General features: G+C 42.0%; 3 protein-coding genes across 4 annotated transcripts in view; 1 reads left to right on the top strand and 2 right to left on the bottom strand.

The window, feature by feature from the left end:
* Window positions 1-1,359, bottom strand: part of LOC134655834 (dynein beta chain, ciliary-like) — a 76,706-nt gene extending 75,347 nt beyond the window's left edge. The window contains exons 1-3 of the mRNA XM_063511325.1: window positions 1,257-1,359; window positions 1,066-1,167; window positions 623-793 (exon numbers count right to left, since the gene is read on the bottom strand). Of these exons, the coding sequence (XP_063367395.1) occupies window positions 623-793; window positions 1,066-1,167; window positions 1,257-1,265 (282 nt within the window). The 5' untranslated portion in view covers window positions 1,266-1,359. The remainder of the gene's footprint in view (window positions 1-622; window positions 794-1,065; window positions 1,168-1,256) is intronic.
* A 500-nt stretch (window positions 1,360-1,859) lies between these two features.
* On the top strand, window positions 1,860-20,121 carry LOC134655621 (DNA replication licensing factor Mcm5). Its single transcript, XM_063511057.1, has 13 exons — window positions 1,860-2,137; window positions 2,488-2,635; window positions 3,487-3,594; window positions 4,200-4,372; window positions 4,733-4,811; window positions 5,218-5,376; window positions 6,258-6,495; window positions 7,669-7,862; window positions 8,564-8,704; window positions 12,423-12,599; window positions 13,680-13,924; window positions 17,870-18,012; window positions 19,870-20,121. Exons 1-13 carry the CDS (start codon window positions 1,983-1,985, stop codon window positions 20,097-20,099), a joined length of 2,190 nt encoding a protein of 729 aa, XP_063367127.1. The 5' UTR covers window positions 1,860-1,982; the 3' UTR covers window positions 20,100-20,121.
* A 455-nt stretch (window positions 20,122-20,576) lies between these two features.
* LOC134655817 (1,5-anhydro-D-fructose reductase-like) lies at window positions 20,577-26,814 on the bottom strand. 2 transcript variants are annotated; one of them, XM_063511299.1, is made up of 7 exons: window positions 26,753-26,814; window positions 26,467-26,569; window positions 26,204-26,371; window positions 25,905-26,108; window positions 25,442-25,692; window positions 21,562-21,712; window positions 20,577-20,970 (listed from the first exon to the last, which is right to left on the bottom strand). In XM_063511299.1, the coding sequence occupies exons 2-7, from the start codon at window positions 26,530-26,532 to the stop codon at window positions 20,803-20,805; spliced, it is 1,008 nt and encodes a 335-aa protein (XP_063367369.1). In that variant the 5' UTR covers window positions 26,533-26,569; window positions 26,753-26,814; the 3' UTR covers window positions 20,577-20,802. The 2 variants fall into 2 exon arrangements, with proteins under 2 accessions (XP_063367369.1, XP_063367368.1); XM_063511298.1 differs by lacking the exon at window positions 26,753-26,814 and having other exon boundaries at window positions 26,467-26,746.
* Window positions 26,815-26,831: the final 17 nt, after the last annotated feature.

Genomic DNA, 26,831 nt, shown 5'->3' with positions numbered 1-26,831 from the left:
AATGACTAGTTTTTGATAGTACCTTCTCAAGGTGTTTTTAGAGTAGACTAAATTTGCTACAATAAGAGACTAGAATTGACTCTGTAGATCTAATAGTTTCTTAGATAAAGCCTTTCAAAATGTATAATTGTATGAAATTGAATTCATAGGCTAAGTGAGTGCAGTGAGTATGCACTTTAGCCTCAGGCGATGCCGCTTGGCACGATTGTTCCTAAGGTCAAACAAAGCTGATTTGGCCCGGAATCCACGAGATCATACCGTGCCTACCCCCCAAAAAGCGAGGGCTGAAGGGCCGGCTCGCCAAGTCCAATCTATGCTATATTTCTTCCTGCTCTTAGCAAATAGGGCAAGTTTATAATAGTATATTATTTTCATGAGGTAAGTAAGGTAATTTTGCAAATGGCAAATAACTACTAAACTAAACTACATGCACTTTCTATGCATCTGTAAACAAGATGCCTTGGTAAGTGTTACAGCACTACAAGTGTTGTTAAAGTATGAAGTATTTCTGGTGTTATACTTATGTCATTTTCAACATTACCCCACATTCGAAGTTATCCCAATAGACCTTATACCTTATGGTGTTGTCCTGCCAATAATAAAAAGCCAAAAGTGATCTAACCTTCCGAAAATTGGCTGAAGTGAGTGACTCTTCAGCAGTCCTCAAAAAGTAAACCATCTTGCCTCTGCTGATTGGCGGAAAGGTCAAGGAACATGTCAAAAGTCCAGCTGTGTTCATACGGAATACGAGGATTGGAGACTTTTTATTTTCAAACCATCTGTATAAGATATGCTGCAAAATAAAGTTCACTTAATTTTCTTGTAATATTAGCTTAATATTATAGTGGGTATGAGTTTATTATTGTTAGGTACTTACTTATAAATTTATCATGTATTGAAAATAGCAAAAAGAAGTAGGACTGAAATAGTAGTACCTATGCCATTATTATACTGCTGACTTTTTACTGTGCTATTGGTAATAATCTAAATAATAATTATGTGAAGCTGATGATGGTGAAGAAAGAATAAATGGAATGTTAAAATATTCGTATGATAATGTTATACCCTGTCATCCGAGGTTAAGAACTTTGCCCATTTGTCAATTTTCTGTTTCAGCGCCTTTAATAAATAATCTTGCATAAATTCAAGCCGTTTGTCAATTTCTTCCTATGTAAACAAATAAATCTTTGGTAAACAAGGACTTGATTACGAAGCCGAACTTGTTAGGCTAGCATAAATGTTTTTGCATTACTTACTTCAGTCATCTTGTTGGATTCCACTAGTCAATCACATAAATCGAATAAATATTGTGTTTATTTGCGCATTTTTAAAATAAAATTAATATTTAATTATTTCTTTAAGTATTTTTGTGCACAAATCAATATAGACCAATTTTGTTTACTGCGCTGTCTAGGCAACGTTTGAATTTATAAATTTTTAAATTTCGAGCCATGACTTTTATGCAACAGACTATAAACGACTATCATGGCAAATGTTTAATAAATACTTTGAAAGTTTGAGACTTTTTATAACGTTGCTCAAATAGTTTAAAAGTTTACTTTAGTGTTGCCATACTATTCAGAAGGTAAATTGCCTGAATTTAAGGTAATTTATTTTACTGTGCTATAATTAATCTAGGATTAAATATAATGTTGTTAATAGAAATACGGTCATATTTGAGTAAAAAATAATCATTTTTAAATGTAAGTTCAATAATATTTACGTCCAATCAACCCATGAGTAAAAGTGGACTGGTTCGTACTTCGTAAGCATACTACTATAATATTTGGGGATTTGATTTTTGTAAGCTGTTAACCCGACGTGGGCGACGCGGCGCCTCACGCTACTGTCAATGTCATAGTTACGCGCCAAAACTGCTGTTTGCGGCGTTGTTGTGATTTGCTTTGTAATTTGTAATTTAGACTCACGATCATTATACAATTAAATAATAAGCCAGTTATTATAAACAATTATACAATAAAATGGAAGGATTTGATGATCCCGGTGTTTTCTTCTCCGACAACTTTGGAGTCGAGGATAATGAATCTCGCGATCAAGCTAACCTACAAGCTGTAAAAAAGAAGTTCAAAGAGTTCATTCGCCAGTTTCACGTCGGAAATTTCAACTACAAATACAGGTAACAACGCATTGACCCAACACAATTAAATACAATGTCATATCATCACGTTTATTCGTGGCTTTCCTCTGTAAAATACCAGAGCTGTTGATGTCAGTTTCGTCCTATTAACTACTGATAGATAGTTCAAAAACCACTGATCTTCTTAATAGGAACCGCATTGTTTCGTTGCACACTTTAAATATTTTTTTATCCACCACTTTACAACTACTACTAAGTTAATATAATTCCCTGGGACAAAAACACACTCCTTTCTTTGAACTAGCATTTATATATCTGTTTATATCTATTACTGCTGCATCAAGCGGTTATTGTGTGGTGTGTTAATTAAAAGATATGTATCTTTACAGAGATGCTCTTAAACGTAATTACAACCTGGGCAAATATTGGGTTGAAATAAATATAGAGGATCTATCAAGTTTTGATGAAGTTCTTGCTGAGAAACTATACAAGAAGCCGAGTGAACATCTTCCAATTTTAGAAGAGGCTGCTAAAGAGGTAAGTTGTAAACAATTCCTTCAAGTAATAATAAAGAACAGAGATAAGTGTATTATCTAAATATTAACCTCTCATGTGCTGGGTTTATTTTTTTCTAATAGTTTCCTCGTACATGGATTTTAAAAAGTATGAATTTAGTCACATCTTGTTTTGTTTTGTTTAACAACTACTTCATTGCAATAATTTGTTTAATTCTCATACTTGTGTTATGCTGAATGTTAAAATAACATTCCCTTTAATAGTTTTTACATTGTATGATTCAAAAACTACTAATTTATGTAAGTAATTTTGGGTCTTATGGTACCGTCATAGGGAAAAAAATACATAGAGTGCTCACTCCATACATCAGTTAAAGTACTAAAAAGACTATTAGTATCTAGCATCGAGTAGCGGAACTATCAGTACTGCTACTTGACAATAGATGTAGCGCCGACCGGAAAGTCTTATGCTGTTGAGATAAGACTTCCCGGTCGGTGCTACATCTATTGTCAAGTAGCAGTACTGATAGTTCCGCTACTCGATGCTAGAAGTAGACACTGAAATTAATAGTCTGAACTGATGTATGGAGTGAGCACTCTTGTCTTACTATATTTCTCTATGGTACCGTCAAGTTTGTCTAATGATGTATATTGTATACTTGGTCAAGCAAATCTTGTCAGTAAAAAAAGGAGCGACATTCAAATTTCTTATGGGCCATATCCCTTTGCGCCTACATTTTTCAAATTTGCCGCCTTTGTCTACTGACAAGGTCTGCTTGACCAAGTATATATAAAATGTGGCTATGGGATCTTTGTAAAACACTGCAACAAAATAGATTTTGGGTTTAATAGATTTGTCTCTGCTATCTTCAGTTGGCAGATGAGCTGACAGCTCCACGTCCCGAGGGTGAGGACACAGTTGAAGACATACAGGTGCTTTTGTCTTCTGATGCACACACATCTAATCTGAGGGAGCTGAAAGTAAGTTTACTAATACCATTATTGCAAATATCTGGTTGAAGAACAACCCACATCAACGCCATCAACGGGCTGTAGTTGAAAAGAATTTTAAGCATCTATACTGGCTATGTAGGTACATACTACATTCCATGATCACATTCTTAACATTCACAATCTGAATATTAAATGAGAGTTTTAAAGAATAATGATAATTATAAATAAATTGCTATCTTATATTATACCTTTAAACGAGCAATTCTTGTTTATTTATTTATATATATATTTTGGGGATCTCGGAAACGGCTCTAACGATTGCGATGAAATTTTCTATATGGGGGTTATCTATTTTAAAAAACCGAATTAAAATCCGTTGCGTAGTTTTAAAGATCTAAACATACATAGGGACAGACAGACAGCGAGAAGCGAGTTTGTTTTATACTATGTAGTATGTATGTATGTATGTAAACACTTTATTGTACATAAGACAGGTTAAGATACAATTAAAAGAAAGTATACAATGTACAAAGGCGAACTTATCCCTATAAGGGATAAGGGATAGTGATTTCCAAATAAAATGCATAAATTAAATTCATTTTCATACTAAATCAAATCTATCTCTTTCTCAGTCAGATACCGTCTCCCGTCTAGTGAAGATCCCTGGCATCGTGATATCCGCATCAGGCATCAAAGCCAAGGCCACCAAGATCTCCATCCAGTGCCGCTCGTGCCGCAACGTCATCCCCAACCTGCCCGTCAAGCCGGGCCTGGAGGGTTATGTCATGCCTAGGAAATGTAACACGTAAGTTATTGATTAAGTACTAGTTAGTAAGTATTTGTAAATATAGATAGAATTACAGTGGTGGTCAGTTTATACATATATGTACAGTTTTACTATATTAGTTGGAAATAGTTAGGGAGACCTTCTTCTAATACTTTACATTTAAAAGTTACCATAACTTTTCAAGTTCAAGGCTGACCTCCGAACTCACTCTTTCTCCTACAGATTTTAATCAGTAGGGAAGAGTTTTTGTTTTCAAAGGGTTGAAAATGGTCCACTTGGAATATATGGGTCATGTATAGCACTTCAGATAGAAAAGACAATTATTTTTAAATTTTGTAAAAAGGATTGTTCCATTAAAATGCCTTTATTTATTTTCAGGGAGCAGGCTGGTCGACCAAAGTGTCCATTGGATCCATATTTCATCATTCCAGACAAATGCAAATGCATTGATTATCAGGTAAAGACATATATTGATTTAACGTGACTCTATTTTCACTCGGAATTAAACTGAAACGGGTCTTAATTGAGTGCACTTACTTATTTTTTAGTTTATACGTAATTTATTTCATACCTTGGCTAACAACTAACAATTAAAAATAATAATAAATTTTAATTAAATCTATAAATAAAATAACAAAACACAAACTATAAACTAGATGTAGTGTAGGGACGCCCGGCCGGAAGCAGGCGGGCTGTCGATCGCGTGTCGCGTTCATTCAGCACTGTTCTCTGGATTTGGAGCTGCAAAAAACTATAAACTATACTTACCTACAAAAAAACCTAACCAATTATAAAAAGAACACCCCTTCCAACAAGTCGGACTGGTTTTATTATTTGGTTTGACGTTTTAAACGTTTTGACAGGTCCTGAAGCTACAAGAGGCCCCGGAAAGTATCCCGCAGGGCGAGATGCCGCGCCACCTGTCTGTGTACTGCGAGCGTGTGCTCTGTGAGCGCGTGGCGCCGGGCGCTAGAGTCCAAGTTCTAGGTATCTATTCTATCAAGAAGATCGCCAAGCAGGGGGTAAGTAACGAAGAGAAAAAGCGTTAATGATAGCTAACCAGTTAAGTCAGCTACTGTTTATGAAACGTTAAAACGATTTTTAACTAAGTTAATATGAAATTAATAGGAGTGCCAAAATCAATACATTTCCTTTTAATCATTTTTAGGGTTCCGTACCCAAAGGGTAATAAACGGGATCCTATTACTAAGACTTCGCTGTTCGTCCGTCCGTCTGTCACCAGGCTGTATCTCATGAACCGCGATAGCTAGACAGTTGAAATTTTCACAAATGATGTATCTCTGTTGCCGCTATAACAACAAATACTAAAAATAAAATAAAATAAATATTTAAGAGGGCCTCCCATACAACAAACACGATTTTTTTGCTCTATTTTATTGTTGATGGTGCGGAACCCTCCGTGCGCGATTCCGACTCGCACTTGGCCGGTTTTTTATTGAAAGCGCAACTCACTGCTGTGAAACTGTCCTGTTACCTACATTCACCACCAGAGTATGACTTTTTTATATTTTAGTTACATACTCGTACTCGTCATAAGTATGCCAAAGGATGTTCTTTGAGAATCTGACCTGAATTTAAGTCCTAACACTAACAACTTAACCAATGTTTGACGACCGGTCTGGCCTAGTGGGTAGTGACCCTGCCTATGAAGCCGCGGTCCTGGGTTCGAATCCCAGTAAGGGCATTTATTTGTGTGATGAGCACAGATATTTGTTCCTGAGTCATGGTTGTTTTCTATGTATTTAAGTATTTGTATATTATATCTATCGTTGCCTGAGTATCCACAACACAAGCCTTCTTGAGCTTACCGTGGGGCTTAGTCAATTTGTGTAAAAATGTCCATTAATATTTATTTATTTATTTATTTATTTAATGTCCACAGAGGGAAGGTCGCGGCGACAAGAGCGTCGGCGTCCGCTCGTCCTACCTCCGCGCCGTCGGCCTGTCCGCCGACGAGGGCGCCACCGGCGGCCTGCAGCCCTTCACCGCGGACGAAGAGGAACAGTTCCGGCGCCTCGCCGCTTCACCCGACATCTATGACAGGATCTCCATGTCCATAGCGCCCAGTGTGTTCGGGGCTGTTGATATGAAGAAGGCGATCGCTTGTCTTCTGTTTGGAGGTATGTAAACGAGGTTTATAGATCTTAAGGCTTAGCACGCACTGCGGTTTTTAAAAAGCGGTTCCGCTACCGCAAAAAATGTAACGTACGGCATTCTTAAATCGCAAGTGCGTGCGCTTATAAAGAATGCCGTACGTTACATTTTTTGCGGTAGCGGAACCGCTTTTTAAAAACCGCAGTGCGTGCTAAGCCTAAGTGACTATAATTGATGCGGTGTCTGGAAAATATATATATATATTTTTTTTATACCACATCGGTGGCAAACAAGCATACGGGCCGTCTGATGGTAAGCAGTCACCGTAGCCTATGGTGTACAAAAGTAGAGATTTGTATAATTCCTAAAAGAGAGGTAGGTATATTTCCTGAACACATTTGAGCGTCACATAAATAGTCAAAATTTACGTAGCCCGTAAGTTTACTTTACTGTACAGTCACCACACGGGATTGTTATGCCATTTAGGGTCCTAACTAAGTTGGTTGTTACATACTCACGCTATGGAATGTCTAATTTAGCTAGAACCCTAAATGGCGTAACAATCACGGAGCGTGACTGTACCTACTGTTTATCCTAACGCTTCGAGCGTGACAATACCCCCTTGGACGGTCACAGACTGGCGAGGAATTGTATCAACAATTCAATCTGTGTTTGTTTGAATAAAGAACATCTAGCTGCATAGGTTTTACGAACTGCCCGTAAAGTGGTCGTGATTATGGGTTGTCCCTTAGCCTATACTCATAGGTATTTATTTTTTTATTTATATGAGCCTAGAGTGTCCCACTGCTGGGCAAAGGCCTCCCACGTCCCAGGCCCTTTCCACGTATCCCGGTCTTAACCAGTCTCCCACCAGTGTGGAGGTTTGCCGCGACCTCGGGTTTGATGTGGGACCCAATTGGTTGCTATTTTAGCCCACAAATTATCCGGCATACGGCAAATGTGTCTTTCCCAGTCCCACTTCAGCTTGGCGGCTGTCTCAGCTACGTCCGCTATTAGTTTTGGAGCGTAGTACAGTATTTTTGATGCGATCGGTCAACTTCACGCCGAGAATACTACGCTCCATTTCTGAACTTTTGTCAAAGACCAAGTCTGTGCTCCGTAGGTCAGGATGGGAAGAATGCAAATGTCCATGAGCTTTCTTTTTAAAGTGATAGACTTAATCCTTTAATTACGAACAGGTGCCCGTAAACGGCTCCCGGACGGTCTGACCCGGCGCGGCGACATCAACATCCTCCTGCTCGGGGACCCCGGTACTGCCAAGTCTCAGCTCCTCAAGTTCGTGGAGAAGGTGTCGCCTATCGGCGTGTACACGTCCGGGAAGGGGTCCAGCGCGGCTGGGCTGACGGCTTCAGTCATCAGGGATCCGGGCAGCGTGAGTACTTCTCTCAGGGTTCTCTTCTCAGGGTCTATCAGATATAATGTTGACCAGGGTACTGTAGGGTATTTTAGGGTGATCATGTTTCCTTTAACTACTAAATTTCTCGAAATCGCACATTTAGGAAACGCGTAGATGGAATACATACGTGCATATTAAAGTTTTTATTACCTAAGGCCTGAGATACACTTGTAAGTTTTACTTACGTAAGTAGGGACAAAGCTATTTGAGATAATGATATTCATCTCTCATTCTGTGGTATAGCTGTGTCCCTACTTACGTAAGTAAAACTTACAATTGTATCTAACGCCTAAGCACCTCATCTAAAGCTATAACAATGTCATTAACACAAGCCAAAGACGTCACCTGAGCGCGGCTACAGCGTAATATCACCCATCGTGCGTTTCGACAAAGTTCAAAATAACGCGCCGCGCACGACAGGCGTGGCGTTCAAAAGGTTATATCTTGGTTATATCCATGTTATATCTGTCACCGTAAAATTGTAAACACTCGTCACTTTATAATCTCGCTAGTTAAATTATAATCTGACGGTAGGGAGATTACAAACTAACCTAACCTACGTTAGATTCTAAACTAACGTCTTCACAATCTCACAGTGTCATATCTAAATCATATTTAATCAACAATGTTTCTGACATTTTTACCATAAAATTAAAATATTCCTATTTTTTGTATAGCGCAATTTCGTGATGGAAGGCGGTGCCATGGTGCTCGCCGACGGAGGGGTCGTCTGCATCGACGAGTTCGACAAGATGCGGGAAGACGACCGCGTCGCCATACACGAGGCTATGGAGCAGCAGACCATCTCCATCGCCAAGGTAGGCTCCACTATACATATACATACACCTTCAACAAGATGCGGGAACACGACCGCGTCGCCATACACGAGGCTATGGAGCAGCAGACCATCTCCATCGCCAAGGTAGGCTCAACTATACATACACCTTCAACAAGATGCGGGAAGACGACCGCGTCGCCATACACGAGGCTATGGAGCAGCAGACCATCTCCATCGCCAAGGTAGGTTCCACTATACATACACCTTCACCAAGATGCGGGAACACGACCGCGTCGCCATACACGAGGCTATAGAGCAGCAGACCATCTCCATCGCCAAGGTAGGTTCAACTATACATACACTTTCAACAAGATGCGGGAAGACGACCGCGTCGCCATACACGAGGCTATGGAGCAGCAGACCATCTCCATCGCCAAGGTAGGCTCAACTATACATATACCTTCAACAAGATGCGGGAAGACGACCGCGTCGCCATACACGAGGCTATAGAGCAGCAGACCATCTCCATCGCCAAGGTAGGTTCAACTATACATACACTTTCAACAAGATGCGGGAAGACGACCGCGTCGCCATACACGAGGCTATGGAGCAGCAGACCATCTCCATCGCCAAGGTAGGTTCCACTATACATACACCTTCAACAAGATGCGGGAAGACGACCGCGTCGCCATACACGAGGCTATGGAGCAGCAGACCATCTCCATCGCCAAGGTAGGTTCCACTATACATAAACCTTCAACAAGATGCGGGAACACGACCGCGTCGCCATACACGAGGCTATGGAGCAGCAGACCATCTCCATCGCCAAGATAGGTTCCACTATACATACACCTTCAACAAGATGCGGGAAGACGACCGCGTCGCCATACACGAGGCTATGGAGCAGCAGACCATCTCCATCGCCAAGGTAGGCTCAACTATACATATACCTTCAACAAGATGCGGGAAGACGACCGCGTCGCCATACACGAGGCTATGGAGCAGCAGACCATCTCCATCGCCAAGGTAGGCTCCACTATACATATACATACACCTTCAACAAGATGCGGGAACACGACCGCGTCGCCATACACGAGGCTATGGAGCAGCAGACCATCTCCATCGTCAAGGTAGGTTCAACTATACATATACCTTCAACAAGATGCGGGGATACGACCGCGTCGCCATACACGAGGCTATGGAGCAGCAGACCATCTCCATCGCCAAGGTAGGCTCAACTATACATACACCTTCAACAAGATGCGGGAACACGACCGCGTCGCCATACACGAGGCTATGGAGCAGCAGACCATCTCCATCGCCAAGGTAGGTTCAACTATACATACACCTTCAACAAGATGCGGGAACACGACCCCGTCGCCATACACGAGGCTATGGAGCAGCAGACCATCTCCATCGCCAAGGTAGGCTCAACTATACATACACCTTCACCAAGATGCGGGAACACGACCGCGTCGCCATACACGAGGCTATGGAGCAGCAGACCATCTCCATCGCCAAGGTAGGTTCCACTATACATACACCTTCACCAAGATGCGGGAACACGACCGCGTCGCCATACACGAGGCTATGGAGCAGCAGACCATCTCCATCGCCAAGGTAGGTTCCACTATACATACACCTTCAACAAGATGCGGGAAGACGACCGCGTCGCCATACACGAGGCTATGGAGCAGCAGACCATCTCCATCGCCAAGGTAGGTTCAACTATACATATACATACACCTTGAACAAGATGCGGGGATACGACCGCGTCGCCATACACGAGGCTATGGAGCAGCAGACCATCTCCATCGCCAAGGTAGGTTCAACTATACATATACATACACCTTCAACAAGATGCGGGAAGACGACCGCGTCGCCATACACGAGGCTATGGAGCAGCAGACCATCTCCATCGCCAAGGTAGGTTCCACTATACATACACCTTCAACAAGATGCGGGGATACGACCGCGTCGCCATACACGAGGCTATGGAGCAGCAGACCATCTCCATCGCCAAGGTAGGTTCCACTATACCATAGAGAAAGAAATACATAGAGTGCTCACTCCATACATCAGTTTTAGTAGCAAAAAGACTATTAGCATCTAGCATCGAGTAGCGGAACTATCAGTACTGCTACTTGACAATAGATGTAGCACCGACCGGAAAGTCTTATGCTGTTGAGATAAGACTTTCCGGTTGGTGCTACATCTATTGTCAAGTAGCAGTACTGATAGTTCTACTACTCGATGCTAGATGTAGACACTGAAATTAATAGTCTGAACTGATGTATGGAGTGAGCACTCTTGTCTTACTATATTTCTCTATGACTATACATACAGCTTCAACAAAATGCGGGAACACGACCCCGTCGCCATACACGAGGCTATGGAGCAGCAGACCATCTCCATCGCCAAGGTAGGTTCCACTATACATACACCTTCAACAAGATGCGGGAACACGACCGCGTCGCCATACACGAGGCTATGGAGCAGCAGACCATCTCCATCGCCAAGGTAGGTTCAATATAATGCAGTCGCCATCAAGTATATCGGAGCGACCGAGGTGCTCCAAAATATCTCAACGCATCTAACCTTGATAATAGAGGCGTGTTCATGTGTGAGCTGTACGACTGTATCATAATGCTACCCTACTACGGTGGTACGTCCTTCTTTCTTCCTGAATCGTGAAACATTTCCTATAGTGTAATTTGACTTCAAATCCGGGCACATTGTAGCACAACCGGCTTTTAACTACACAAATTTGGTATAATTCGGGTGGGTGGCAGATCTGTGCCCATGACATTCACTGGATTTAGCACATTTCATAATAATCGGTTGAGTAGTTTAGCCAAGAGCTACTTTTGTATTTCATTTCAATATTTTCAATCCTTTGTCCAGCAGTGGAAGTCTTTCGGCTGAGATGATGATGATTTTCAATCCATGTTATGTATTAGGTTTTTTATTTATTGAACACGCAAATATGTTATTTATATTTTAGACAACGCAGTTTTGTAAGGCGAGTTAGATCTAGCGTTTGATTTTTATCTAGATTTCTGTTAAATGAACACCACACCATTATTTTATTCACAGGCAATGATTTATAACTTATAACCCAAGATAGGTTATAGGCGTTTCAAAATTGAAGCGCTTACCTTGTGATAAATTGGACAAGTTGCCTTTAGTCGCTGAAATGTGCACGTGTTAACGAGCTACCGCACACCGAAAGAGAAAGAGACGAGCTTATGTTTAACAACGAGTATGACAAAGATGGATGGAATGCGAAAATTAATCAAAAATAACATTTCTTCGTAGGCACCGAAATAAATATGGAAGTATTTTTTATGCTCATCAAGTATAGTTTGTAGCTTTCTAGTAGACCCCGAAGGCTTATCCTATTGTCTATTGTTCAGTAAAACCGCACGTGCTACTTACCTGCAAAAAAGGGTCCTAATTATTCTATTTGGCACCTTAGCGCGGGCTAGTCCAACGCTCAAAAAAACAGTGTAGGTGCGCTCTCCGATAACGCGCCTTTGTTACGCATCTCGATGACACATTTTAGACTGGTTCTGTAGCGTTCGACTCGCCGGCACTCAGTAACCGAAGTACCGATTTTTTATGCAGGTGGTTGTGGCACGTGGCACGAGCGGTTTTTCTTAACAATAGACAATAGGATTAGCCTTCGGGGTCTATTAGAAAGCTACAAACTATACGAGTATACCCTATCTATAGTTATTTAATATCATTGTTCACAGGCTGGCATAACTACCACACTAAACTCCCGCTGTTCGGTGCTAGCGGCCGCCAACTCTGTATTCGGTCGTTGGGACGACACGAAGGCCGACGACAACATCGACTTTATGCCGACTATCCTGTCGCGATTCGACATGATCTTCATCGTGAAGGACGAACACGACCAGAACCGCGATATTGTGAGTAATACGCTGAATAATACGTCACGAGCAGAACCGTGATGTCGTAAGTACTGCACGCAGCAGTGTGCCTTAATTCTTATTACAGTAGTAACAACGATCAAACTCTCACTGTGCTTATGTTCGGGCGCCGGGATGACACGAAGGCCGACGATAACTATGGCGTCACGCGTTATCGATACAACGGCAGAAACCAAGCAGAAACTATAAAAACCGTCCAAGTACGAGTCGGACTCGCGTTGCAAGGGTTCCGTACATTAAGTCCGACTCACGCTTCACTGGACATTTCTAATAGGTATTCCTGACCCTGACCCTGTAGTTTCGGAGATAAAGGGGGGGGGGGGGATGGTCGGACAGATAGACAGACGCACGCAACCCTAAAAATGACGATGAACGGGCAACGGGTGCCAGACACGGTGTCAAATTTTTCATAGTTTGCGGCAATCACCATATGTACACATTAAGCATCCTCTTCCCAGTCTTATCCTGCCTACGTAATATCTACTAGGACGCTGGGTTTTTTAAGAACGAATATGTATCGTAATATATATTTTTCTACTCCCATACTTTTATTTGTCATTTAAAGGGTCGTGCACACACCTTTAAAGCCCTACCTTATAGTTGTCAAGACAAGTCTTTTAGTCTATTTCCCAAAACAGAGTTTGTGCATACACTCAGTATCTTTTTGGCGATTTTACGATACTTCGTGTAATGACCACTTAAAAAATATTGAATGAAATACAGTGTTGCCAACCTTATTTTAAATGTCATCCCTGACAAATAAGTGAAACATAGACATGTTTTTTTTTAATTCCATTCATTCATTCATTCATTCTTTTCCCGCCTGTACCCTCCATTTTTGCTACTTCTTGAATTAAAAATATTTGTTAAATTTACAATTTTATTTCAAAGTAAGTGCTCGGTCGTAGAAAAAGTATTGTATGCAACGTTGTTTAACTGAGTCAAAAAATACTCGTGGCGTCTTTATTAACAATTTTCGGCTTCGCCTCAAATTGTTACTCACGCCACTCTCCTTTTTTGACCTCTCTTAAACAACGGTTGCATAAAATACTATTCCAGACGCTCGCGAAGCACATAATCTCGGTTCACATGGGCGGCGACAGCGCCGAGCGCGAGACGGCGGCGGGCGAGCTGCCGCTGGCGCTGCTGCGGCGCTACGCCGCGTACTGCCGCGCGCGCTGCGGGCCGCGCCTCGCGCCCGGCGCCGCCGAGCGCCTGCAGGCGCGCTACGTGCTCATGCGCACCGGCGCGCTGCAGCACGAGCGCCAGGCCGACAAGCGCCTCTCCATACCCATCACTGTCCGGTGAGTCTGAGTGCTCCCCGACCCTCCTCTTAAGCTTTGGATTCCTCCGAAAACGGTGCCGTAATATGACGGCCGTCATATAGCGGCCGCAAAAGACGGCCGTCTTTACGGTGGCGACATGTGGAAAGTACCACGGCGTCATAACACACCGTCATCCACCAAGGTCAAAGCGGCAAATTTGAAAAATGTAGGCGTGATGGGATAACGTCCCATAGAAAATTTGAATTTCGCGCCTTTTCCTACTGACAAGATTTGCTTGATCATCTATAATTTACTTGGAGGATGAAATATCATCAGAAGAGGAAAATAATCGTAGTACGGAATCATTTATTCAAGATGGAGTTTTGTTTTGACCGTCACCGAGGTCGGACGCGTCCCGGGGTGTTTTACAAGGGTGTACGCTATACCATTTTGTCGCCAGATGTGCGGGCCGGGCCGGACCGTGCCTTTTTTTTGTATATAAGTGACCGCGCGCGTTTTGTGTGTTTCGGTTTCGATTCTATGATTCTATTCATTACTATTAAAATATCTCATCCCGAGAAATGCCGGTTTAACGTATTTTTTATTATTTTAAAATGTGTAAAATCACTGCGCATACGCCGAAGTAAACCTCAGCGAAGTCGAGACATGAGTACGAGTTACCTGGTGAGAGATTTCCATTTTACCTCCAAATAACATGCTCATGTGGATTGAATCTCTGTATAATTGCATTGTCTGTTTTAAGCAGGGTAGCAGTACAAGCAATACTTGAACTATGTTGAGTACCTGTATGTTGCTGTCTCTTTACGAGCAAAGGTAGACGATTACCTTCAATCTTGCCCCAAAACAGGCAACTACATACTAGTATAAGTACCGAAAGATGCAAGTTGATAAAAAGAACTCAATGTTAATTTCGTCGTTACAATACCATTCCAAATTTGTTCTAAATTAACATGCGTCACGACTCACGAGGGACGCTGCTTGTACACAATTTTTTTTCCTTCGCACGAGTTTGGTTGGTGGAAGTTGTTACTTCAGATAATGTCGTGGCGGTCTCATGTGCCTACTGTATACCTATAGCGGCAACTTTATTTTATTCCTAACAACTGGACTGGGTTAGGATAGAGGTAATTGAGTAAGAAAGATGCCTATGCCTGTAGGTGGGTGTAGCTTAAAAAGGGAAAGAAGGGACCTCTTACGGAACCCACTGATTTCAATGTACAGCGAGACATACTGGGCGATTGTAAAGGGTTGTAAAAGGCGAGCAAAATACGCAAGACAGTCGGCTCAAAGAAACGAATCAAAATACAAAGGCCCGCAGAAGTAATGGCGGACACCGCTTCAGAATTATTTTTTATACTATCCGGCTTCAAGGGTCTTACAGCCCATCACAACATGTGCAGTTGCAATAAATGCCAAAAAAAAAAAGGGTACGAGGCACGGCTACTTTCACCACGACCACGCCGGGGCGCGAGGAATTGAAGGAATGTAACAGGTATGCTGGTAGAGACTTCAAAATAATACCATACAATTGTTTTATATATTTATATCGTCGATATATGAATTGCAAACTAAGAGATACCTACCAAGTATAACCGTAAATGGAATATTTGCATTGAGAAATATGAAGTTAAGATACCGGAACGGGAAGAGGGTGTCATGGGTCTTTAGCCCTAACTACCAAATAATATTCAGGTTTAACAATCAATTCAAGTGAAACTCTATTAATATATATTTCTGTAATTTTTATTGAATTGTTTCGTTTGTGGTTTTTTTTTTAATCAAAGTGATAGTGCAATTTTCTCATGCCCGAAGTAAATATGTAATATGCTGATGTGCAAACTCTGTGTTTTTGCGGTTTTATTGTGTTAGAAGTGTCTGTGTTGTGCAGTGCTAAAATCCAGTTTTGTATGTCCTAGCGTGATTAAACTACTATCTATCTTTATTATTATTTTATATAAAGTAAAGGACCTCGCAAGTTGTGATTTTCTTTTTGTGCCTACTGAGTAATAATAGAACAAACGTCAACCATTATACCAACCGGTAGATATTACTTACTCGTGCCTCCTGGGAAAAAAAAGGTCCCCCTAGAAATTCCTATATCTACAAGCTGCGCTACCTGTGCTACACTACACTTATACAACAGTACAAAATCCTTCGTCCACCTACCGAAGCTCACCGTACGCTACGCAAGCACATACTTGGTCGTCGATCAAGAAACTTAATGACCACTACCTGCCTTCTTCATTATCGCAAGAAAACGCAGCACTCCACGCAGCTCTGGAATATAAAGAGAAAGAGAGGAAGGAGGGACGCCCGATATATACGTGGGAGGACTCACTTAACGACATTCGACACTATACTTACTAACCGACCCCGATCCTATTTGGAGTACATATCTGAAAACAGAAGCAGCCTAAAAAAAACAAGCGGAAAAAAAAAAATATATACAAACAACCGGAAACGGACACGGAATCAGAGCCAGAGGAAACGGAAAACGGTGGCGGCACTAGCGGTAGGATATCTAATACGGAGCCCCAAGTGACCTAGCACGCTTTGATTAGATCAGAGATTACGTAATAAAGACAAGATGAAGAAGAAGACATGAAGAAGACAGGAAGAAAAAGCAGTCATATTCCCTCACAACCAAGTATTTATTACACACCAAGTATAGTATCTATCTACCCCATGCTGACTTCACGATGCCTGTATTCGGGTCGGCTCAAAATTTCCCGTCTCTCCTACTATCCTGACTGCAAACCCTACACTCCAGTCCTATCTACTGGGTGCTCCGGTGTCTCGGGCAGGCTGCGGGCGCCTACGGAGGGGTGGCAGGGGTTGTTGCGTAATAAGCTGGTTTGCGCGCGTACTTTGTTTGATTTCGCGTTTGAGGCTTAGCCGGTGTGAGGTGACGCTGACACCTCCACTGACTCGATGCCGCTTAGGTTGAATCAGCAGAGTCATACGAGCTTACAGGGCTATTTGCCTCAACTACGCCTCCCCCCTGTAGTCTCCTCTTCCTAGTCCTTGCTGCAGGATCTGCTGGCTGGAGTTACCCCTAGTATCAGTATCAGTATCGTAGTACGGAATCATTTATTCAAATCTCGTGTCATTTATTCAAAATGGCGTCACCGCTATCTAATAAAACGTTCACGAAACTATCGACACCGTCATGACGGCCGTCATCTTACGTTACGTTGACAGTCAACGTAACGTAACGCCGTCTAGGAAACCGCGCCATCTTGTTTACATAGACAACGTTCTAGTGACGTCAGTCAACGCTATATAGCGGCCGTAATATGACGGCACCGTTTTCGGAGGAATCCAAAGCTTTAGCGAAGCTTGAACCCCCTTAATGGATACATTTTGCTCAAAATTAAGCTCCTAATCTCATAAACATTTATTCAATCATAGAAGGTAGGATCCTATAGAAGTGGTATACGCGTGCCTGTGTGGGACAAAACATACGCAATGCGACACTGATTGGTCGAATTTATTTGTTGCCCACCATAATCCATACTAATTTATGGTGGGGAATAAAAAAAAAGTGAGACTGTGACAAGGACAAACAATAATAGCGCTTTCGCTGCTACTCCTACTGAAAGATACATGAGACTATCCCGTTCGGTCATTTCCCCCCACCTCTCATGCCTGGTCCAGTTAAAATACTAGGTTCATGTATTTAATAAATTAATTAAACAAATACAAAGTGACGTAAGTGGAATAGAAACTGTTGGCGTGCATGGAGCTGGCGAAATTGGTATTAAAATATTCCAACATCAGCCGTTCCAATTTTCTGACCTATATAGAATTCCATAAATTTTTATGTATGAAAATAAATTTTCTGACCTAAGTGGCAACTGACGTAAACGGAATAATTCTTAGATTTGACAGACGTGTTTGAATTTCCATTAGACTCTGATATTGTGATAGATATTTCATTGACAATATTCATTTCCTTTCTAGACAACTTGAAGCTGTCGTCCGCATCTCCGAATCCCTCGCCAAGATGCAGTTACAACCGTTCGCGACTGAAGCGCACGTGACCGAGGCCCTGCGGCTGTTCCAGGTGTCCACGCTGGACGCGGCCATGACCGGCAGCTTAGCAGGTTAATATCGACCTTATATGGTTAGCATAGAGCTCTGAATCCCTCGCCAAGATGCAGTTGCAATCGTTCGCGACTGAAGCGCACGTGACCGAGGCCCTGCGGCTGTTCCAGGTGTCCACGCTGGACGCGGCCATGACTGGCAGCTTAGCAGGTTAATATCGACTTTATGTGATTAACATAGAGCTCTGAATCCCTCGCTAAGATGCAGTTACAACCGTTCGCGACTGAAGCGCACGTGACCGAGGCCCTGCGGCTGTTCCAGGTGTCCACGCTGGACGCGGCCATGACTGGCAGCTTAGCAGGTTAATATCGACTTTATGTGATTAACATAGAGCTCTGAATCCCTCGCTAAGATGCAGTTACAACCGTTCGCGACTGAAGCGCACGTGACCGAGGCCCTGCGGCTGTTCCAGGTGTCCACGCTGGACGCGGCCATGACCGGCAGCTTAGCAGGTTAATATCGACCTTATATGGTTAGCATAGAGCTCTGAATCCCTCGCTAAGATGCAGTTGCAACCGTTCGCGACTGAAGCGCACGTGACCGAGGCCCTGCGGCTGTTCCAGGTGTCCACGCTGGACGCGGCCATGACTGGCAGCTTAGCAGGTTAATATCGACCTTATGTGATTAACATAGAGCTCTGAATCCCTCGCTAAGATGCAGTTACAACCGTTCGCGACTGAAGCGCACGTGACCGAGGCCCTGCGGCTGTTCCAGGTGTCCACGCTGGACGCGGCCATGACCGGCAGCTTAGCAGGTTAATATCGACCTTATATGGTTAGCATAGAGCTCTGAATCCCTCGCTAAGATGCAGTTACAACCGTTCGCGACTGAAGCGTACGTGACCGAGGCCCTGCGGCTGTTCCAGGTGTCCACGCTGGACGCGGCCATGACCGGCAGCTTAGCAGGTTAATATCGACCTTATATGGTTAGCATAGAGCTCTGAATCCCTCGCTAAGATGCAGTTACAACCGTTCGCGACTGAAGCGCACGTGACCGAGGCCCTGCGGCTGTTCCAGGTGTCCACGCTGGACGCGGCCATGACTGGCAGCTTAGCAGGTTAATATCGACTTTATGTGATTAACATAGAGCTCTGAATCCCTCGCTAAGATGCAGTTACAACCGTTCGCGACTGAAGCGCACGTGACCGAGGCCCTGCGGCTGTTCCAGGTGTCCACGCTGGACGCGGCCATGACCGGCAGCTTAGCAGGTTAATATCGACCTTATATGGTTAGCATAGAGCTCTGAATCCCTCGCTAAGATGCAGTTGCAACCGTTCGCGACTGAAGCGTACGTGACCGAGGCCCTGCGGCTGTTCCAGGTGTCCACGCTGGACGCGGCCATGACTGGCAGCTTAGCAGGTAAATATCGACCTAATGCGGCTAACATAGAGGTCTGAATCCCTCGCCTAGAAGATGTTGAGGCTGAAACAGCTCTTGTCTGTTGTCTAATTATCCCTGGCCAACCGTTTGACCCTATAAACCTTATTTTTAACATGGTCTCAGCACTTACACTGTTTCTTCTCAAAAAACATTTCCTTTGCAACTGAACTCCTCCTATTTCTGGGCGCTTTGCCCTTCGGGCATCTGAAGCTACCTAACGAATCTAACCTACCTATTGATTTATATTTCGCACACACGATGATTCGCTCAAACGGCACATCGTATAGTCGTGCATCGCCTAATGTTTCGCACGAACAATAGTTCCCACAAATGACATGTCGTACAATCGTACATCGCCTAATCATACGTCGCACTAACAATACTTCGCACAAGCGTGTGTCGCACTCCCGTAGTAAAGCCAAATATGTGGCCAACCGTATCATTCTTGTTAATTTCAAATTGCTTTTTGCTGCACAGGTGCTGAAGGCTTCACAACAGAAGAAGACCACGAGATGCTCTCCCGCGTCGAGAAGCAACTTAAGCGTCGCTTCGCAGTCGGCTCCCAAGTGTCCGAGCAGACCATCATACAGGACTTCCTGCGACAGAAGTACCCGGAGCGCGCCATCCAGAAGGTCATCCACACCATGATCAGGCGGGGCGAGCTGCAGCACCGCTTGCAGAGGAAAATGCTGTACAGGCTTTCTTGATTGTATGTTTCTTTGTTTTATGGAGCAAGTGCCTATTAAAAATATAGGAAGATAGCAGAACTGATTAGCGCAATTTCTCTGGTTAAATAGGGTCGTCCTAATCTCTGTAATCAGTCAAATCATCCCATGTAAGGTAATCCCTGTGGCAGACTCGCTCGTGGGCTACAAACGCTAGAAGGAACCGGGCGTTCGTATAATGGCGGTGCCCGCGTGCTAATGCGTTTGTGTTTATGTTATATTCATCTGGAGCAGTATATGGAAAAAGGGACGATTTGTCGGAGGCGCTTGTGTGAGCTCACGCACGTATCCTTCGCAGCGTCATACGTCCCTTTTCCTTGCTAAATAAACGAATTTTTAGAATCTTGCGTACCTACTATGACCGATCTCCGCGACTTTATCTGTATTTTTATGACGCACTCGCTTTACCGACCTATTTTTTAAGTTTGTGTTATTTGTAATCGAAATAAAACCACCTAATTTTTGTAAATTTGGTTTTATTCAATAGCATCTAATGCACGGGCAAACAAGGACATGCTCACAGCATAGATAGATTTTTACATCAGTTACACTGATCGGGATCACATGGTATTACTAAAATACTAGCTAGCAGCCTCTAGAACGATAATACTGGTCTCCTTTTAGAAGAGGTAGAAATGACTAGATTATTGAGCCATCGGACCCTTACGTTTTCGAAAGTCTTCAGTTATTCTTTGATTACTTGAGGTGGGAGTTTGAAAGGGTATTCAGGATGTTTTTCGACTCCCTTCCAGAAGAGGAAGTTAAATATACGGCCTTCTTCGCCTTTGTCAAGTTTCTTAAGCTGACTCATGTCCTCTTCGGATAGTTCGAAGTCGTATATTTCCATGTTTTCCTGCAAAGTAAAAGTAATAAGTATTTTGAAAACAAATGAGGTCTCTCACAGCTGAATATGTCAGGTACGGAGCGGGACCTTACGAACTCTAGCATAATAGGGAATATTACGCGAAAGTCTGCGTAGGGGGCGCCACTCCCACAATAAGTCACAATCTAAGGGTCTACCGCAAACGAGAGTCGAAATTTTGTTATCTAACTTCTCTATAACTCTTGCATATTCGAGCAATAAAGAGGCAGATAGCTGAGTTTCGATTTCGCGTTTCCCGGTAGGCCCTTTGTAAACAAACCGCCTTGATGTACCAATGTCATATTTGATTGTTTGTGAAAATTTGTCAAAAAAATCTGTTTAAGGTACAGTATGTATAAGTTACTCTATGGTATACTTAAGTCACTCTGGCGGCAAAACATTGCAGTAATACTCCCTATTGTCTCTTGATAAAGAATTATGCTAGAGTTTAAGTAATTCTACAACGACAAAGAGTGAAAGTGTGTTATATTTTGTCGCACCTCTGACACTATCGCTTGCCAAAGCGGTGCGGACTGCGGAGTTAGCGTAGCGTACTATGTCGAGGAGAGCCTAATACTATACCTTCAATCTGTGTTCGCTGGTGCTTTTCGGTATGACGACGATGTCCTGCTTCACAAGAAAGTGCAGCAGCACTTGCGCCGGAGTCTTCCCGTGTTTATCGGCAATGTCCTTCACGACTGGGAGCCCAAGAATGTCGGGGAAAGCATCGGGGCTGAAATAAAAAACCGGTCAAGTGCGAGTCGGACTCGCGCACGGAGGGTTCCGCACCATCAACAAAAAATAGAGCAAAACAAGCAAAAAAACGGTCACCCATCCAAGTACTGACCCCGCCCGACGGTCAAAAACTTCGGTCAAAAATCACGTTTGTTGTATGGGAGCCCCACTTAAATCTTTATTTTATTCTGTTTTTAGTATTTGTTGTTATAGCGGCAACAGAAATACATCATCTGTGAAAATTTCAACTGTCTAGCTATCACGGTTCGTGAGATACAGCCTGGTGACAGACGGACGGACAGCGGAGTCTTAGTAATAGGGTCCCGTTTTTACTAGGGCTCGCGGTCGAGTCCGTGTTTCGTTTACACGTTTCGAATACCCGTTTTCGAATAACACGAACACGGTTTTCTGGCCCGTTCCGCACGTGTAATTAAGAAACGTGTAATTAAGATCCGTTCCCACGGATAAACGGGTATTCGAAGAAACGGATCTTATTTACCCGTGGCTCCGGAGACGTCCTTGACGAGTAGCGAAGGAACGAACCGGCGTAGGTACTTAAGAGCTACAAATGAATAGACAAAAGATTCATGAGGAGTTTCTGTCATATTTAACCTTATTTCGTGGTTCATAGAGTCGAAATTCAATAAACGGTTCACAAAACCCTTTTCTGAGCAGGTAGTTTTTGCTTGCAATGTTGCAATACGAGTAGAAAATTAGAAATACAGTAGGTATACCTACATGCTACTATCAAAATAGTATTTTGTATAAGACTTCAAATACTAATACTTTATGGTATATTATATAATTTGAAAGCAATAAATATAAAGTGCTAGTAATAAAAAATAAAACCAATAAAAAGTATGAAGAGAAGATTGTGCGATAAAAACTGGCCATGCATGATCTGGTAGGTATACATACAATATTCTTACCAATTGCACATTATTAAACAGCTCTTATATTTTTAATAATCTGTAGAAGTCCTATAAGTATAATTATAATTAAAATTCAATCAATTGTCAATCATATTACTGATATTATCTACAATGTATGTGTAAGTTTTCTCGAATAGGTATATTTTATCGAATAAATATTCTGTCAATAAGAAATGTATATTTTTTAATCGTATTAAATTTTAACTTACGAAAGCCAGGCATCTAGGTATTAAGTATTATAGTAAACCATGTAAAAATTTATCAATAATGCTGAACCTGCCGCTGCATTTGTTACAATTTCTTATGTAGACGTGTTCACCTTATTACACCGACATAAAGCTTATAATTGGTTGTGGCAGTTCTGATAATGGTTTGGGAACCAACTTGTTTTCGGCGATATCAGACAAAAGGGTATTGGAAAACAACACGTTCTAATGAATGGAACACCAGCGGCCGGCATTTATTACCTGAACACTCGTGTGAAAGTGACCCAAGTGAACATGAATGATTACCAATTTTGAGATCTATCTTAATGTTCTTAACAATATAATCGCTAGGTAACCAAAGTAGCATGGGTTTTTATTTTTTAAGGTTCTCGCGTGAAATCCTTCCTTTCGAATGCCGCTTGTGTGTACTTTTTTTTGCGTCGTTGGCAGATTTGCTGTTTTCGCTCAGCAGTAAATTGATAATAATAAGAAATAACCACGAAGTAATTCATACTTATTACCTGTTATTATCTGTTATTTTTAACTAATATAGGTAGTTTTTGTCTGCACATCTATTGTTCACGAAACTACATACTTATATTACTTACACAATTATACATGTATAAAATGTATTTCTTTGATTGAAATATAATTATATTAATTATGTAATTAATGATGAATATGTTAGCTTAAAAGTAGAGATGCCCCGAATAGTGGTTTTGGCCGAATACCGAATACCGAGTATTCGGCCACCCTCTCGGCCGAATACCGAATATTCGGCATGAGATGCGAACATTGTGAGTCACAATTATTATGAAAACTGTTCGCCAACAAAGCACAACGTTTGCTAAGATATATTTTTTGTAAAACAGAACTAATAAATAGAGTCAATCAAATCAGACCCATGATAAAATGAAAATATTCCGTAATCAACAAATGCTTAAAAAGGGTCTCCCTTTTTAACAACTTTCCAATAATACTTTTCAAATATTAAATATACTACATACCTAATTTTTGGTATTTTTTTTAGGGTTCCGTACCCAAAGGGTAAAAACGGGACCCTATTACTAAGACTCCAATGTCCGTCCGTCCGTCCGTCTGTCACCAGGCTGTATCTCACGAACCGTGATAGCTAGACAGTTGTAATTTCCACAGATGATGTATTTCTATTGCCGCTATAACAACAAATACTAAAAACAGAATAAAATAAAGATTTAAGTGGGGCTCCCATACAACAAACGTGATTTTTGACCGAAGTTAAGCAATGTCTCGGGCGGGGTCAGTACTTGGATGGGTGACCGTTTTTTTGCTTGTTTTTTTTTTGCTTGTTTTGCTCTATTTTTTGTTGCTGGTGCGGAACCCTCCGTGCGCGAGTCCGACTCGCACTTGGCCGGTTTTTTTTTCGTGTAATTTTTCTTTTTAGTTAGGGGCAACAGATATTCGGTATTCGGCCGAATAGTAGGCAACATTCGGCCGAATACCGAATATTCGGCAAAGTGGCCGAATAGGCCGAATACCGAATAGTTGCCGAATATTCGTGGCATCTCTACTTAAAAGCAATAATAGTAAAAAAAATGAAGGTTTTAATTTCAACTAGGGACGAGTAGGTTTAAAATTAAAAATAGTAGACAATATAGGATAGGGACACCTACTTCGATTAATATATTGTATAGTTGGCTAAATATGTTATATGAACACAGTTATAAATAATTAAAAAAAAAATCGTACGCCAAACGAGTTCATCTGAAGTCAACATTCAATATTAGACCTTACATACCCAGACCTAGAGCATTGATTGGGTCAACCTGTTTCGGATCCGTTCGGGCCGGTGTTAAGTACCCGTGTAAACGGAGATACGTATCTGAGAAACGTGTCTTGGGAACGTTTATTGGAGACGTATCCGGATCCCGGCGGTTCCGTGTAAACCGTGTTCTTAGCACCGCCGGGCTTAAGAACACGGGTATTCGTTTCGGCGTGTAACACGGATACCGGGAGCCCTAGTTTTTACCCTTTGGGTACGGAACATTAAAAAATATCATTTTGAACAAGTACTCTCAAACGATACATTCTTTCCTGCTGGGTTCTGTGTAGACGGGCCTCGAGCGATGCACGTCTTTACCAACCGAGCTTTCTGGTTGTGACTTTTATAGGCAAAAAAAACGGTACTACGGTACCCATACCAAAATTGTTTGGCGATGAACTTTTGAAATCAAAATATAAAAGATACTTTAGATTTCAAATCCGCCTATGGCTTGCATTCCGGAATTCTGGAATCTCGGACAAATTGGGCATTGCTAGCATCTTGCTAGCATCCGTAGTTTCCCCAAATAAATACGCCGTATCATTGAAGCGAGTAAAAGTGACCTCTCAATTTAAAGATATTTCTCCATAAATAATTCTTCAAATTAAATTCCACTAAAATAATACTTTCTTTAATAAACGGAAAGTACATATAAGAATTCCAATTGTTGTTTTGTTTTTTTATTAAAAAATCGAATAGAAATAATATTATGAACCCTAATTCCGACCCAATATCGAAATCAGTTCCGGAATTGGAAACCATCCAATACTGCATGCCTTCGGCCATACCTATACTTATACTTATTCACGAAGTGATCCTTCGCCCCCGGGCTACCCAGCGGGGCGTAGGCCGTCACCACAATATTGTTGTCAGCACAGAACTTCCTCAGCTGCTGCTGCTGGAACGACGCGTGGAGCTCCACTTGGATAACCTGTGGCAGGACCAAAGCCTTGTCCATGATCTTCTTTATCTGGTCTTCGTTGAAGTTGGAGAGACCTAGGTTTCGGATTAGGCCTTCTCGTTGGCATTCTTCCATTACCTAGAAGAGCAGAATTAATTAAAGGTATCGTAAAGTAGGTCTCCTCAAATTCTCAGGCCAGGCACACAAGAAGAAATCCAATAGTTTATTTAATTTAAGGTATTCTTCTACCAACATTTCAGCTAAAATGTATCCAAGTTGTCACCACTGCGGCCAGCTGAAGGATTTATGTGACTGTGGACTTAAAGGAAAAATGATGATGTATGCTGTACCTTCCATATTTCACAATGATTAGTCGTAACATCCAGCTCATAGTCTCCATCGCTGTTGACAACCGGTGTGAGAGTCTGCGGGTCACACACAAAGGCGAACGGGACATGGATAAGGTAGAGGTCTATGTAGTCCATGTTCAACTTGTTGAGTTGCAGTTCTACAAATTTTCTAACGTCTGATGCCCTGTTGCCGACATGTGGGAGCTGTAAAGTTTTTTTTTTTTAATTAAAAATGTATTAAACTAGATATAAACTTTTGTGTAAACAAGTTAAATTATAATTATTATTTATAATATTACCTTGGTTGTGATGAACAATTCCTTCCTCGACCCTTTTCCACTATTTATCCATTCGTTCACAGCGGCACCAATAGCTTCCTCATTGTTATAGTTAAAGGCAGTGTCTATGTGTCTGTATCCCAAGTCTAAAGCCTTCAGCACTGTCGGCTCAATTACATTAGAAGGTGCCTGCAACGTCATACAAATAAATACCAAAAACTTTAATAAATATAATCAATGTTTGTGTATTCAGTCACTAATCCCCAATACTTAAGTGTTCTAACCTGCCAAGTCCCTAACCCTATGGTTGGCATGGAATCGTTTGTTTGCGATAGGGTCACTGACTGCATTATTCTGATATTGTTGTAATAGAGACGTATAGGTGTCCTGAAAGAAGTAGAAAAGATAGCAAGCAGTGTTTTCGTTCCAAGATTCATATAATACAGCAATGTGAGTCTGACGGGTTGAAACTTGGCACAAAGCCAAAAAAGTGCGTATTTAGAGTGTGCGTACAAAAACTGATCAAGGCGACCAGAGTAAGCTATTTATAATGCAGTAAATAAAACCAACTTTTCAAGCCGAAACTTTGAGAAAAAATATTGATTTTTCCAAGTGACGTATGAATATAATTCAAATTTCGCGCTAGAGT

Source organism: Cydia amplana, chromosome 17, assembly GCF_948474715.1.
Source record: "Cydia amplana chromosome 17, ilCydAmpl1.1, whole genome shotgun sequence".
Classification (NCBI taxonomy): domain Eukaryota; kingdom Metazoa; phylum Arthropoda; class Insecta; order Lepidoptera; family Tortricidae; genus Cydia; species Cydia amplana.
The sequence above is the reverse complement of the archived record's forward strand: the minus strand, read 5'-3'. Positions and strand labels throughout refer to the sequence as shown.